The sequence below is a fragment of the Eschrichtius robustus genome, chromosome 9 (assembly GCF_028021215.1).
Source record: "Eschrichtius robustus isolate mEscRob2 chromosome 9, mEscRob2.pri, whole genome shotgun sequence".
Classification (NCBI taxonomy): Eukaryota; Metazoa; Chordata; class Mammalia; order Artiodactyla; family Eschrichtiidae; genus Eschrichtius; species Eschrichtius robustus.
In genome coordinates this window covers 51,928,861-51,945,979 of record NC_090832.1, presented here as the reverse complement: position 1 = coordinate 51,945,979, position 17,119 = coordinate 51,928,861, and the positions used below count along the sequence as shown (strand labels likewise).

At 38.1% G+C, this 17,119-nt stretch overlaps 1 protein-coding gene across 3 annotated transcripts in view; it reads left to right on the top strand.

Annotated features, from left to right (window-relative positions):
• The window catches only part of AFG1L (AFG1 like ATPase), a 199,941-nt gene that overhangs the window by 46,517 nt on the left and 136,305 nt on the right, over positions 1-17,119 (top strand). For all 3 annotated transcript variants that reach the window (XM_068551090.1, XM_068551089.1, XM_068551092.1), the window contains exon 3: positions 3,696-3,747. In XM_068551090.1, the coding sequence (XP_068407191.1) occupies positions 3,696-3,747 (52 nt within the window). The remainder of the gene's footprint in view (positions 1-3,695; positions 3,748-17,119) is intronic.

The following is a 17,119-nucleotide window of genomic DNA, read 5'->3' as shown; positions in this document are numbered from 1 at the left end:
CAGTATCACTGGATCCTTATCAAAAACACATTAGAGAAGGTGTCATCATCCTACTTCACAAATTCCCTAAGATATAAGTAACATGACAAATCTTACAACCGGTCACTGGAGAAACTTATTCATGTTCAGATCTTCAAGTCTTTGTCTAGTTAGTGTTAAGTGTGTGTATTTTAGAGGTTGGGCGTGTATCAGAGTTCTGTCAGGAAACTGTTCACAGCACTTTAAAGACTGAATCAAGAGATGACTTAGAGAGTCATGGGCAGGGCAGGCCTAAGGCAGCAAACAAAGGATGGAGGAGTGAAGGAGGAGCCTGCAGAGAACTGTAGCTGTGGCATGAGGACCTAATGATTCTGGAGGGATGCAGCTCTGCTAGAGACACAGCACTGAAGCAGGGAAGCAACAGGAGAGAATGACCCGGATTTCTCTCCACCCCCTCCCTCCTATCTCCTGCAAGTAGTGCCTCCCAGGGGCTGAACCCAGCTAGCAGCCAGCCAGCAAGGTTGCCCCCTAGGGTAGAGAGCAGGATGAAGAGGCTTGTGGAGGATGGGAGCACATGTAGAACCCCAGCACCCAGGAACTATGCCAGGGTGGAGTGCTCGGAGACATAGGAACACATTACAGGAAATTAAAACATTGGGAAAGGAAATTTAATGGACCTGAAAAATACGGTAAATTGTGAGAAAATGTAAATTAGGAGCATGTAAATTATGTGGGTGCCTGTGTAGTTATTTTGAAGAAAACTGTGTGAACCTAACTCTCCCTGAATTGACCACTATGAATAAAGAATTAAAAAACTTCTTTAGGACCCATTTTACAGCCTTCTAAATAGTCTTACTGTTCTCCATTCAATCCTCTGATTTTCCCCTTAAAATATAGATTTTTTAATCCTTTGAAATAATATCAATAATTTTTGGAAGACTGAAATTTTATGAGGAGAAAACTAACCTGCCTCTCCAAGTGAAAATACTTGGTGTGTATATAACATAGTTTAGATAGGTGATGTCTAACGTTTATTGTTAGAGGAGTATCCATTGTGTTTATCAATTTATTTGGAGTAAAATCTGCTTCTTAAACAGTATTTATGCCATACGAGATATTTGTGATCTCAGATGTTTGAGAATCTTTTCCTTTGATACTCTATAACCATATCTCTTTATCATCTTCTAAATATTGCCATAAAATATAATATAATATAAATTATATATGTAATAGATAATGTACTATAATATTTGCCAAAGTGCTCTTTCAAAAATACGTTGAGTTTGGGTAAAACAGAAGATAGGCCCAAGTGATTTTTTTTTTTTTTTTTTTAGCAGCATTGAGCTCTTCCCATGTCATCATTTCCCCCCATCTTTGTTAAATATTTGGCTTGAACTTCATTGATTCAGCATATGTTGATTATATCATGACTAGATCCCGGACTGTTTCTACAAAATGTGATGTGAAGAATTGCTATAACATTTCCAGTTACCTTATGCAAAAAGTTGCTTTCAAAAGATTTCTAATACATAGAATATACTTAGAGATTATTAGGTTGTATTTAAGTTTTCTAATTTGAAGCTGTTCTAAAGTTATTGAGGAGCATGATGCTTTTTTTCTGGCAAATTGAAAATAGAATAACCAATGTACAAGAATGGTTCATATAAGATATTACAACAAGACAAATTAAGAGGTTTTGGCAGGAGTGGCATCTGTTTTCAGTTGAGATTTAAGAATAGATGGAGAGTTAATGTGCAGAGGAACACAGGGAAGGCATCCACCTGGAAGAATCAAAGCAAAGAAGGTCCTTTTGCCTAAACCATGGATGAAGGTTCTTTTGGAAGGGGCGTGCTGGAGTCAGAGGCTGGATTTATAGAGAAAGCTGAGGGACAGGAAAGCGAGAGAGGTTTCTGAGGCATGCTGGAGTGAATCCACAGATTAAAAAACAAAAGCATTAGGTAGTGGATCCTGAAGTCTAGCTTTTGAAAATGTTCTCTGTCAAAATATTGACTGCTCTGGTTGGTGCTAAGTGGCATAACCTTCGCTTCTTTCTGCTTTTACCCTTTCTGAACTCTCTCAGCTCTGGCTCACCTTGGTTTTTGCACAGGTGTCTAGGAACTGTCATAGAGTTTGAAGGTTATGCTTCTAAGTGGAGCAAAATTCAGGAAGGTAATTTGGGTTGATAATAATATCAGGCAAAGAGAAATTCCATTTTGTTTCTTCCTTTGAGGCCTCCATCCTCCTGTTTTGGTCTGGACTTGATTGCTTTCTTGTCCTGCTTGTGCCACTGTGGTTCTAGAGAGCAGCCCTCTGTCTTACCAGGGCATTCTCCCCAGGATCCTCTGTGTTTCATGGAGCCTAGGTGTTCCTGTTTCTGTTGGGGAGGGTTTTTTGAGACCCTGTATGTATGGAATGTCAGTTTCCCATTTTCACACTTGATGGATAGATTGGATGGATTAGATTGGAAATCACTGTCCCTCAAACTTTATTCAAGTTTTTATCGGTTGTTTGTGACCTGTCTCCAGCCACCCGCCCCCCACCACCTTTCCCCCTGAATGCCCACCCCACTGCCACCTTGGACATTTGTAGGATTTCCTTTATATCCCTGGTGTCTGAAATTTCAGGATTGTGACTTGGTATGGGTCTTATTTCCCTCATTGTGTTGGACACTTATTCTGTCCTCCCAATCTTGAAATTTCGTCCTTCAGATCTGAGAAAAATCTTAGGTAATTTCCTCCTCTCTTTTTTCTCTATTTTCTCTTTCTGGAATTCCTTTTGGTCAGATATTGGACCTCCTGAATTAATCCTGTAATTTTCTTATATTTTCCATCTTTCATTGTTATTGTTTATTTGTTGTATTTCTTTAACATTTCCTCAAGCTTATCTTCTAATACCTTTTCTGGAATTTTGTTTCTGCTACCATATGTTAAATTTCAAAGTACTCTCTTTTGTTCTTAATATTCCTTTTAAAAATTGCATTTTGTTCCTGCTTTATAGTTTTAATAACTTCTTTTATTTTCCTCAGCATATTAATTATTTTGGTTACAGTTTTATTTTGAAGTTTCCTTTTGCTGTGTGTGTAGTCTCTGTTTCCTTGGAGTTTTTTGCCCCCTGTATATTTGCTGTGGTCTCCAACTTTCATAATGGGAGTTTTTGGGGTGTTTTTTCAAATTTCTATTGATTCTTGGCTGTCAATTCGTTTTAGAGTCTTTTCAGATACTAATGAGCTGATTGAAGTCTCCATCTTAAGAGGTTTGTTGACTAGTATGCTTTACTGTAAGGTGATCTGATAGGGACCCAGTTCTTTCTTTGGGAGAAACCCACACTAGGTGCCTTTGAGCCTTTATTTCTGGAAACCATTCACTTTCTTTAGAAGAAGTCTTCTGATCTCTTGCTTGCTGGGAATGAGCTAGGCTGTCATTGTTTGGGGAGCCCATTTGGGAAAGAGGGGGAAGATTACATGGTTAGTAAATTGTGAAGTGGATGTAAACTTAAGTTGTGTGACTTCAGAGCCTTGCTCTGAGCTACTATGATTCTTGCCTCCTATATTAAAACCTAAGTGGGGCTTCATAGCCTTTTATATCAAGTTTTTTGTACTTACCTTGTGGAGTAGCCCATTTCAGTCCTGTATATATAGCACGGTTAGGAACACTATGTATATGATGATATTCGATTATTTCCATGTTGGAGATTTATAATTTGTTCTTAATTTGCAGCTTTTTTCAAGGAGCAAACCTCCAAGGGGCCTGTATGTTTATGGAGATGTTGGTAAGTGTGTTAAAATAAGTTTTAAGTGGTCCAAACAAAAAGTTTCCCAGCTTTCACTCAGGGATAACTTCCATTTCTATCCCTCAGTACACTACCAGCAGGAACAGGATGAGGTGAGGTAAAATAGGAGAGAGGAGAGGAGTGCAGTTATCTTAGTTTTTACTTTTATTTCTCATAGGGTGACTGCAGTTGAAGGCAGGGTTAGTTAGCATGTTAGGGTGCAAACATTATTTAATGTATAAAGTGAGTTGATCTCAGGGAAGGAAGTCATTTCTAGATAGGTTATTAGATAAACCAGAATCTCATTGCTCAGTGCTATTTGACTCAGGTTAATAACTTAAAAAAAAAAAAAAGCTGTTTGTTTTTACTTTTCTAAAAAAATATATTTATTTGTTTACTTATTTTGGCTGCGTTGGGTCTTTGTTGCTGTGCGCGGACTATCTCTAGTTGCGGCGAGCGGGGGCTGCTCTTCGTGGCAGTGCACGGGCTTCTCACTGTGGTAGCTTCTCTTGTTGAGGAGCACGGGCTCTAGGCGTGTGGGCTTCAGTAGTTGTGGCGCTCGGGCTCAGTAGTTGTGGCTCGCGGGCTCTAGAGTGCAGGCCCACTAGTTGTGGTGCACAGGCTTAGTTGCTCTGCGGCATGTGGGATCTTCCCTGACCAGGGCTCGAACCCCTGTCCCCTGAATTGGCAGGCGGATTATTAACCATTGCGCCACCAGAGAAGTCCCTGAATAGACGTTCTTAACATATGAGTGGTAACATTTCCTTGGTCTCCCACTTCCATGCACTGGGCACAAAGACTCACATTTTCTTGGAAACCTTATGAGCTGTCACTTAGTTTCTGGATTTTCCTAATCAGTTAATGTCTTGCTTCTTCCCTGACTTCATTCTTGCTGAAGTTGTCTGTTTTCTGGTTTCTATTTCCTTCAATCAAATCTTTTTCTCCAGTTTTAAACCTCTCCCTGGTTACCCACCTTCACTGATGTCATGAAGGTGGCTTCTCCTTCCTTTGACCTTATGGCTTGTCATTCAGTTCTTTACATACTCAAAATGCACATTTAATGTAACGAGATCAACAAATTTGCATTGTGAGGAAGTGGTGGCAGAGGTTCGTTATCTTAATAAGAATTTTAGGGTAAGAAAAATAATAGAGGTTGAATAAGTAGTTATACTGCCTTAGAGATCAAACTGTTCTTTTCTGGGTCCTCCCTCTTCTTCTGATTTGTTTACTAATGCCTCTAAATGCCTGTTTTACATTTATAGATTTAGCAAATCTAATAAAAAGGGAATTAGTTAGTATTTAAAAAGCGAATGATAGAGATTCTTCAAGTTCTTCAAACTAGCAGATTTTAAAAATGTGAAAGAAGCTCAAACTATTCTTTTTCTTAGTTCATTGGCTAATTGGTATTTTTGAGACCAATGTATGCTTCTTATTTAGAATCTAATTTATACCAGGTACTTGAGCAGTTTTATGTGTCTGCACCTTTGGGCACCGCTAGCAGATATCATTCTGTTGTCATCTCTCATTTTTTGCCTCTTTGGAGAACGTTTACTTCCTATACCTTCACTTTCATGTTCTGTCATTGCTAAAATCAGCATCTTTGTTTCTCCTGTTACCTTAACCACTTAACCATAAATGGAGATGATTAGTAAGGCACAACTGTTTCCACTTCTACAAAAGGACTTAAAAAAAACAACAACAACAACTATGAAAGTTGTTGGATTTTTAGTTTGGAAAATACAGCCATATTCTAATGAATTGAAGGGAGGTACAATAAACAATTTATCTGAATGTTTGAAGGGATTAGAAAAGATGTGTAACACGGGATATTCACAAAGGCTGGGTGTGTGGCAATCTTTGGCTAGAAACATCTTCATAATGTAGAGAGGGGAAGAGAAAGGAATTCTGAAATAGGAAGTGAGATGAACATTTTGGTGGCCATACTCAGTTTAGTTTAGAATACTTACAAAATAGGTAATAAAAGATAGGTCAAATTCTCATTTTGGGGGGGCTCACTGGCTGGGAGAATAGCCTCAGAATGCCTTTACAAGCTCTTATTCTTTATTATTTTTCTTTTTTAGACTTGGGAAACAGATATTAAATTTTAAAGAGACTTGGTGGAAAAGAGATGTCTGTTTCATAGCACCCCTTTCCCTCTCCTTATTCATGCCCTTGGCTTGGACTCTGTCATGCCCACTTCACTCTACTCTATCTTCATAGGTATGTTGAGATGATTGACTCAGATGGACCCTCAATACGGGAACCCCAGGAACATTGATATCATCATGGTTCAATCTTGAAATGTTTCATTAATAAAATGCTTATCATATCTCATGCAAAAGTCAAAAGCTGCAGTAGTAGTATTTTGTGGCTTCATTCTTACCCTACAGCTGGCTTTCTTACAACAAGGTTTCAGCTCTAGACTAGCAGAATGAGTGGTGATGGCAGGGTTAATGATTTCTCCCGTACATTAGAAGAGAATAAAGTACATTTTTGTTTGTCAGTCCCTTTTTTGCTGTCTCCTGGTTTAACCTTACCTGTTTCACATTGATAATTTCACCAGTGGAAAGGTAGACTGGTTTTAAGGTTAGGAGTTGGAAAGCAAAATTCTTCTTGGGTGGGAGGCAGTGGTGGAGGATACCACTTCCAGCTCCTTCTGCAGGGGGTCAGCTGTGAAAAGGGCACCACTAGAGGGGGCTCTCGAGTAGTCATTTTTTGGCTTCCCAACTATAGGCTTAAAAGTTAGAATTTAAAAGATTTTTAGGTTTTATAAATGACTCCCCTAGTAAGAATCTTATCCTGAGAAAATTACAAGGTTTTATTTAGGATTCTGTAGAGACCAAAGCAAAATTATGAAGCAGGTGAAATTTAGTGCTGGTTTCTTCCCTACTTTTTTTCCAACATCTGTCCTCATTCTTCCAGTCACTTGACAAATGCTTGTTGAGCACTTGCCTTGTGCCAGGCAGTCTGTTGTTTCTGGAAACGTAATGGTGAATAAAAGCAGACACAGCCTTTGCTCACCCAAAGCTTACAAACTGTGGCAATGGCTTTGAAACATTTTTGAAAACGACTCACAGTAAGTACTATATTTTACATCCGGAGGTAGTATATGCTTGGGTGTGTGCACACCACACACATATGTATACATACATACTTATAAACATCTTTGTCCTGTAGGATTTCCTACAACTTGGATTTTGCTGATGCATCTCTGTGGTGTGATGTGAGTCTTCCAACTTTGTCTTTTTCAAGATTATTTTGGCTGTTCTGTGGCCTTTGCATTTCCATGTTCCTTTTAGAATAAGCTTGTTCATTTCTTAAAAAAAAAAATCCTGGGATTTTGATTGGGATTATGTTGAAGCTATAGAGCAATGTCTACAGAGAATTGATAACTTAAAATATTGAGTATTCCAATCTATGAGCATGGTATATTTCTTCATTTTAAAACATCTTCTTTATTTCTTTCTTTCTTTATTTTTGGCTGCGTTGGGTCTCTGTTGCTGCGCGCGGGCTTTCTCTAGTTGCGGCGAGTGGGGGCGACTCTTCACTGTGGTGCGCGGGCTTCTCATTGCGGTGGCTTCTCTTGTTGTGGAGCACGGGCTCTAGGCATGTGGGCTTCAGTAGTTGTGGCTCACGGGCTCTAGAGCGCAGGCTCAATAGTTGTGGCGCACGGGCTTAGTTGCTCCGCGGCATGTGGGATCTTCCCGGACCAGGGCTCGAACCCGTGTTCCCTGCATTGGCAGGCAGATTCTTAACCACTGCGCCATCAGGGAAGTCCCTAAAATATCTTCTTTAATTTCTCTCAGTGGGGTTTTGTAGTTTGTAGTGCAGAGGTTTGCCATATTTTTTGATAAATTTATTCCCGGGTATTTTACTGCAAATGGTATTGTATGTTAACATTTAAATTTCCAGTTGATCACTGCTAGTGTATAGAATCAATTGATTTTTTTGATGACCTTTCTAAATTCAATTATTAACTCTTATAATTATTAACTCTTATAACTCCTGGTTATTTGGTAGCTTCTTCAGGATTTTTTGTGAACATAATCATATCTGTGAATAAAGACAATTTAACTTTTTCCTTTACAATTTCTATGCCTTCTAGTTCTTTTTCTTGCCTCATTGCATTAGCTAGGATGCAGTACAATGTTGAATAGAAGTCATGAGAGTGGATGTCCTTGCCTTGTGTCAAATTTTAGGGGAGAAGTGTTCAGTCTTCCCTAGTTAAGTATGATGTTAACTGTAGGGGGTGTGTGTGTGCGTGTGTGTTTAATGTATTAGTTTCTTTTATTGTGGCAACATATATATAATATAAAATTTATCATTTTAACTGTACAGTTCAGTGGCATTAAGTACATTGACATTGTTATGCAAACATCACCACTATTCATCTCCAGAACATTTTTATCTTCCCAAACTGAAACTCTGTACCTATTAAACAATAACACCCATTCTATAACCCCCTCCTTCCCAGTCCCTGGCAACCACTGTTCTACTTCTGTCTCTATGAATTTGATGACTCTAGGGACCTCATGTAAGTGGGATCATATAATATTTATCCTTTTGTTTCTGGCTTATTTCACCTAGCATAGTATCTTCAAGATTCATCCATGTTGTAGCATATGTCAGAATTTCATTCTTTTTTTTCTTTTCATTCTTTTTTAAGGCTGAATAATATTGCATTATATTGTATATACCAATTTTGTTTATCCATTCATCTGTTGATGGATGTTTGGGTTGTTTCCATCTTCTGACTTCTGTGAATAATGCTGCTATAAACATTGATGAACAAATATTTGTTTGAATCCTAGCTTTCAATTCTTTTGTGTATATCCAGAAGTGGAATTGCTGGATCATATGGTCATTCTGTGTTTAATTTTTTGAGGAACTGCCACACTGTTTTCCATAGCAGCTGCACAATTTTACATTCCCACCAGTAATATACAAGGGTCTCCATTTTTCCACACCCTTATCAATACATTATTTTTCTGTTTGTTTGTTGTTTTCATAATAGCTATCCTAATGGATGTGAAGTGGTATCTCACTGTAGTTTTGTTTTGCAGTTTTCAAATAATTGGTGATATTGAGCATCTTTTCAGTGTAGGTTTTTTGTTATTTGTCCTTTATGAGGTTGAGGAAGTCTGCTTCTTTTCCTAGTTTGCTGAGAGTTTTTATCATGTATGTGTGTTGAATTTTGTCAAAATTTTTTTCAAACGTTGTGAGGATTATATAATTTTTATATGTTGAATTTTATTTTGACAGGGAGTTAAATAAGTTACTTGCATGCCAGTTTGATTCATTTGAAGTTTTTTTTTAATTGAAAATTTCATTGAGATAATTACAGATTCACATACAGTTATAAGAAGTAATTCAGAGAGATCTGTATACACTCATTTCCCCTCTAAGGCAACATTTTGCAAAACTATAGTAAAAATATCACAACCAGGATATTGACATTGATACAATTCACCAATCTTGTTCAGATTTCTCCAGTTTTACTTGTATAGTCATCCCTTGGTATCCACAGGGGATTAGTTCTAGGGGTCCCCAAGGATATCAAAATTTGGTGATATTCAGGTCCCTTATATAAAATGGCCTAGTACAAGGAATACAGTCAGCACTCTGTATCCACGAGTTTCACATCAGCTGTGCTGTACTCATTTATGTGTGTATTTAGTTCTATACACTTTATCACCTCTGTAGGTTCATGTATCCACCACCACAGTCAAGATACTGAACAACTGTATCACCACAAGAATCCCTTGTATTGCCCATAATTTTATAACCATACATATCCACACTCCATTTCTACATCCTGGCAGTCACTAATCTGTTCTCCATTTCTAAAATTCTGTCATTTCAAAAACGTTATATAGGGCTTCCCTGGTGGCGCAGTGGTTAAGAGTCCACCTGCCAATGCAGGGGACACGGGTTCAAGCCCTGGTCCGGGAAGATCCCACATGCCACGGGGCAGCTAAGCCTGTGCACCACAACTACTGAGCCTGCGCTCTAGAGCCCGCGAGCCATAACTACTGAGCCTGCGAGCCTAGAGCCCGTGCTCCACAACAAGAGAAGCCACCGCAATGAGAAGCCGCGCACCACAACGAAGACCCAACACAACCAAAAACAAAAACAAATAAATAAATTAATTAAAAAAAAAGATTAAATGGAGACAAATCAATTAAAAAAATGTTATATAAATGAAAAAGTATGTAACTTTTTAAGATTGGCTTTGGTTTCTTTTTCCACTCAGTGTAATTCATTGGAGAGTCATTCAAGTTGTTGTATGTATCAATATCTCTGGAAATTGTTTATCACACAGTTTCCTAGCGGTTCATAACACAGCTTCCCTTGCCTCACATCATGAAGTATCACCCTACGCATGAGCAGCTATTATTCAGCCAAAGACTCAAGAGTGTCCACCTGTTGGTTTCTGGAGCTCTTTCATTATATAGCTTCCTCCTCTCTGGCACTTTGCCTTGCAAATTTCACCTACGTTTTGGACTCCCATAATCCTGATCTCTCTTAATTCAACTCACTCAGAGCTGGGTGTTTTACTTGGATTCACCTTCTCTGTGCAGCAATCTGGAAGGTGCCTCCAAGCTAAAAGTTGGAGTGACATAGGGCTCATCTTCTTAATCTAGTTGTCTGTTGATGGGCACTTGGGTTGCTTCCATGTCTTGGCTATTGTAAATAGTGCTGCTGTGAACATTGGGATGCATGTATCTTTTCAAGTTGGTGTTTTCATTGTTTCCAGATATATACCCAAGAGTGGAATTGCTGGATCATATGGTAGTTCTATTTTTAGTTTTTTAAGGAGTCTCCATACTGTTTTCCATAGCGGCTGCACCAATTTACATTCCCACCAACAGTGTATGAGGAAAAGATATAAAGATATATAATGTTAAACTGCCAAGTTCCATGAGGACAGGGATTTTTGTTAGTTTTGTTCACTGCCATTTCCTAATAAGCACCTAGAATAGGGCCTCACACATGGTAGGCATTCAATGAAAATATGTTAATTAAATAAATAAGAATATTTTATGTATGGTGATTTTGATTTTCAGAAGTTTGAATTTTACATATTCTAGTCTATCAGTTTTTTCCATTATGATTTCTTCTTTTTGCTTTTATTTTCAGAAACTTTTTATATGATGGTTTTGTTACATTTTAAGCACATTTTTGAAGAAGAGCACGATGATTATGTTCAAATATATATTGTTCACATTTTTTGTTAGATAATTCATGACTTCTTTTCTGGATCTATAAGTATACTATGCTTCATGCAGCAGAATTTGAAACTTTATTAATTTACTTCTTTGTGTAAATGTAATGATATAAAATTTGCTGCCACTCACTATATAAAGAGACTTGTACTGAATATTTTTGCAAAAAATTACCTTTCAATCTAAATGGTCTTCTCATTAAAAATCTGTCTGGTGAATTGTATTTTCTTTTTTTAAAAATTTTATTTATTTATTTATTTATTTGGCTGCACTGGGTCTGCATTGCAGCCTGCATGCGGGATCTAATTCCCTGACCAGGGATCAAACCCAGGCCCCTAGCATTGAGAGCGCAGAGTCTTAGCCACCAGGGAGGCCCTGTGAATTGTATTTTCATATACAGAAAACTTTCTGACAATTCAAATGGCATGGCCCAAAGTCATCTTATGGAATGGAGGAAATCTCAACAGATTTAAGACTCAAATCTTGCTTCCTGAGCTGCCTTTGAAGTTAGTATAATAATTGCAGCTCCTGACAGCAACAGTCAGCTCTACCCACCACCAGAGCCTCCCATCAAGCCTCTTAGATAGCCTCAACCACCAGAGGGCAGGCAACAGAAGCAAGAAAAACTACAATCCTGTAGCCTGTGGAACAAAAACCACATTCACAGAAAGATAGACAAGATGAAAAGGCAGAGGGCTATATACCAGATGAAGGAACAAGATAAAACCCCAGAAAAACAACTAAATGAAGTGGACATAGGCAACCTTCCAGAAAAAGAATTCAGAATAATGATAGTGAAGATGATCCGGGACCTTGGAATAAGAATGGAGGCAAAGATCGAGAAGATGCAAGAAATGTTTAACAAAGACCTAGAATAATTAAAGAACAAACAAACAGAGATGAACAATACAATAACTGAAATGAAAACTACACTAGAAGGAATCAATAGCAGAATAACTGAGGCAGAAGAACGGATAAATGACCTGGAAGACAGAATGGTGGAATTCACTGCTGCAGAACAGAATAAAGAAAAAAGAATGAAAAGAAATGAAGACAGCCTAAGAGACCTCTGGGACAACATTAAATGCAACAACATTCGCATTATAGGTGTCCCAGAAGGAGAAGAGAGAGAGAAAGGAACAGAGAAAATATTTGAAGAGATTATAGTCGAAAACTTCCCTTACATGGGAAAGGAAATAGCCACCCAAGTCCAGGAAGCGCAGCGAGTCCCATACAGGATAAACCCAAGGAGAAACACGCCGAGACACATAGTAATCAAAGTGGCAAAACTTAAAGACAAAAATTATTGAAAGCAGCAAGGGAAAAACGACAAATAACATACAAGGGAACTCCCATAAGGTTAACAGCTGATTTCTCAGCAGAAACTCTACAAGCCAGAAGGGAGTGGCATGATATACTTAAAGTGATGAAAGGGAAGAACCTACAACCAAGATTACTCTACCCGGCAAGGATCTCATTTAGATTTGACGGAGAAATCAAAAGCTTTACAGACAAGCAAAAGCTAAGAGAATTCAGCACCACCAAACCAGCTCTACAACAAATGCTAAAGGAACTTCTCTAAGTGGGAAACACAAGAGAAGAAAAGGACCTACAAAAACAAACCCAAAACAATTAAGAAAATGGTCATAGGAACATACATATCGATAATTACCTTAAACGTGAATGGATTAAATGCTCCAACCAAAAGACACAGGCTTGCTGAATGGATACAAAAACAAGACCCATATATATGCTGTCTACAAGAGACCCACTTCAGACCTAGGGGCACATACAGACTGAAAGTGAGGGGATGGAAAAAGATATTCCATGCAAATGGAAATCAAAAGAAAGCTGGAGTAGCAATACTCATATCAGATAAAATACACTTTAAAATAAAGAATGTTACAAGAGACAAGGAAGGACACTACATAATGATCCAGGGATCAATCCAAGAAGAAGATATAACAATTATAAATATATATGCACCCAACATAGGAGCACCTCAATACATAAGGCAACTGCTAACAGCTATAAAAGAGGAAATTGACAGTAGCACAATAATAGTGGGGGACTTTAACACCTCACTTACACCAATGGACAGATCATCCAAAATGAAAATAAATAAGGAAACAGAAGCTTTAAATGACACAATAGACCAGATAGATTTAACTGATATTTATAGGACATTCCATCCAAAAACAGCAGATTACACTTTCTTCTCAAGTGCGCACAGAACATTCTCCAGGATAGATCACATCTTGGGTCACAAATCAAGCCTCAGTAAATTTAAGAAAATTGAAATCATATCAAGCATCTTTTCTGACCACAATGCTATGAGATTAGAAATGAATTACAAGGAAAAAAACGTGAAAAGCACAAACACATAGAGGCTAAACAATACGTTAGTAAATAACCAAGAGATCACTGAAGAAATCAAAGAGGAAATCAAAAAATACCTAGAGACAAATGACAATGAAAACACAACGATCCAAAACCTATGGGATGCAGCAAAAGCAGTTCTAAGAGGGAAGTTTATAGCTATACAAGCCTACCTAAAGAAACAAGAAAAATCTCAAGTAAACAATCTAACCTTACACCTAAAGGAACTAGAGAAAGAAGAACAAACAAAACCCAAAGTTAGCAGAAAGAAAGAAATCATAAAGATCAGAGCAGAAATAAATGAAATAGGAACAAAGAAAACAATAGCAAAGATCAATAAAAGTAAAAGCTGGTTCTTTGAGAAGATAAACAAAATTGATAAGCCATTAGCCAGATTCATCAAGAAAAAGAGGGAGAGGACTCAAATCAATAAAATCAGAAATGAAAAAGGAGAAGTTACAACAGACACTGCAGAAATACAAAGCATCCTAAGAGACTACTACAAGCAACTCTATGCCAATAAAATGGACAACCTGGAAGAAATGGACAAATTCTTAGAAATGTATAACCTTCCAAGACTGAACCAGGAAGAAACAGAAAATATGAACAGACCAATCACAAGTAATGAAATTGAAACTGTGATTAAAAATCTTCCAATGAACAAAAGTCCAGGACCAGATGGCTTCACAGGTGAATTCTATTAAACATTTAGAGAAGAGCTAACACCCATCCTTCTCAAACTCTTCCAAAAAATTGCAGAGGAAGGAACACTCCCAAACTCATTCTATGAGGCCACCATCACCCTGATACCAAAACCGGACAAAGATACTACAAAAAAAGAAAATTACAGACCAATATCACTGATGAATACAGATGCAGAAATCCTCAACAAAATACAAGCAAACAGAATCCAACAACACATTAAAAGGATCATACACCATGATCAAGTGGGATTTCTCCCAGGGATGCAAGGATTATTCAACATACACAAATCAATCAATGTGATACACCATATTAACAAATTGAAGAATAAAAACCATATGATCATCTCAATAGATGCAGAAAAAGCTTTTGACAAAATTCAACACCCATTTATGATAAAAACTCTCCAGAAAGTGGGCATAGAGGGAACCTACCTCAACATAATAAAGGCCATATATGACAAACCCACAGCAAACATCATTCACAATGGTGAAAAACTGAAAGCATTTCCTCTAAGATCAGGAACGAGACAAGGATGTCCACTCTCACCACTATTATTCAACATAGTTTTGGAAGTCCTAGCCACGGCAATCAGAGAAGAAAAAGAAATAAAAGGAATACAAATTGGAAAAGAAGAAGTAAAACTGTCACTGTTTGCAGATGACATGATACTATACATAGAGAATCCTAAAGATGCCACCAGAAAACTACTAGAGCTAATCAATGAATTTGGTAAAGTTGCAGGATACAAAATTAATGCACAGAAATCTCTTGCATTCCTATACACTAATGATGAAAAATCTGAAAGAGAAATTATGGGCACACTCCCATTTACCACTGCAACAAAAAGAATAAAATACCTAGGAATAAACCTACCTTGGGAGACAAAAGACCTGTATGCAGAAAACTATAAGACACTGATGAAAGAAATTACAGATGATACCAACAGGTGGAGAGATATACCATGTTCTTGGATTGGAAGAATCGATATTGTGAAAATGACTATACTACCCAAAGCAATCTACAGATTCAATGCAATCTCTATCAAATTACCAATGGCATTTTTTACGGAACTAGAACAAATCATCTTAAAATTTGTATGGAGACACAAAAGACCCCGAATAGCCAAAGCAGTCTTGAGGGAAAAAACAGAGGTGGAGGAATCAGACTCCCTGACTTCAGAGTATACTACAAAGCTACAGTAATCAAGACAATATGGTACTGGCACAAAAACAGAAACATAGATCAATGGAACAAGATAGAAAGCCCAGAGATAAACCCACGCACCTATGGTCAACTAATCTATGACAAAGGAGGCAAAGATATACAATGGAGAAAAGACAGTCTCTTCAATAAGTGGTGCTGGGAAAAGTGGACAGCTACATGTAAAAGAATGAAATTAGAACACTCCCTAACACCATACACAAAAATAAACTCAAAATGGATTCGAGACCTAAATGTAAGACCAGACACTATAAAACTCTTAGAGGAAAACATAGGAAGAACACTCTTTGACATAAATCACAGCAAGATCTTTTTTGATCCACCTCCTAGAGTAATGGAAATAAAAACAAAAGTAAACAAATGGGACCTAAGGAAACTTAAAAGCTTTTGCACAGCAAAGGAAACCATAAACAAGACGAAAAGACAACCCTCAGAATGGGAGAAAATATTTGCAAACGAATCAACGGACAAAGGATTAATCTCCAAAATATATAAACAGCTCATTCAGCTCAATATTAAAGAAACAAACACCCCAATCCAAAAATGGGCAGAAGACCTAAATAGACATTTCTCCAAAGAAGACATACAGATGGCCAAGAAGCACATGAAAAGCTGCTCAACGTCACTAATTATTAGAGAAATGCAAATCAAAACTACAATGAGGTATCACCTCACACCAGTTAGAATGGGCATCATCAGAAAATCTACAAACAACAAATGCTGGAGAGGGTGTGGAGAAAAGGGAACCCTCTTGCACTGTTGGTGGGAATGTAAATTGATACAGCCACTATGGAGAACAGTATGGAGGTTCCTTAAAAAGTAAAAATAGGATTACCATATGATCCAGCAATCCCACTACTGGGCATATACCCAGAGAAAACCATAATTCAAAAGGACACATGCACCCCAGTGTTCATTGCAGCACTATTTACAATAGCCAGGTCATGGAAGCAACCTAAATGCCCATCGACAGACGAATGGATAAAGAAGTTGTGGTATATATGTACTATGGAATATTACTCAGCCATAAAAAGAAACGAAATTGAGTCATTTGTTGAGATGTGGATGGATCTAGAGACTGTCATACAGAGTGAAGTAAGTCAGAAAGAGAAAAACAAATATCGTATATTAACGCACGTATGTGGAACCTAGAAAAATGGTACAGATGAACCCGTTTGCAGGGCAGTAGTTGAGACACAGATGTAGAGAACGAGCGTATGGACACCAAGGGGGGAAAACTGCGGTGGGGTGGGTATGGTGGTGTGCTGAATTGGGTGATTGGGATTGACATGTATACACTGATGTCTATAAAATTGATGACTGATTAAAAATAATAATAATAATAATTGCAGCTCCTGCAAGGAGAGGCTGGACGCTTTGGTAAGGTGGTGGTGGAGGAAGCAGTGAAGATGAGAGGCACGACCAGCATCCCCTGGCCTGCCTGCTGGGTAATGCTGGGTGTGAACCGAACTTGACCACTGTCAGTGTCCCCAAAGCTCTGGGCTTTCTGTGAGGGAATAGGCTTCCTGTGCATGCCTTGTGAAATGCTCAGGCTGTTGATGATTCGATTACTAATGTGATCGTAGTGATTAACAGTTTGAGTGCTGAAAATTAGATAATTTAATTATAAGGGTTAACTGTATCTGAATTTCTTTAAGTAAGCCTCATTTTGAAAGCCAGTATTCTCAGCTTTTTAAAAAAGTGTTATAGGACTTCCCTGGTGGCGTAGTGGTTAAGAATCCCCCTGCCAGTGCAGGTGACACAGGTTTGAGCCCTGGTGGGGGAAGATCCCACAAGCCATGGAGCAACTAAGCCCATGCGCTACAACTACTGAGCCTGCG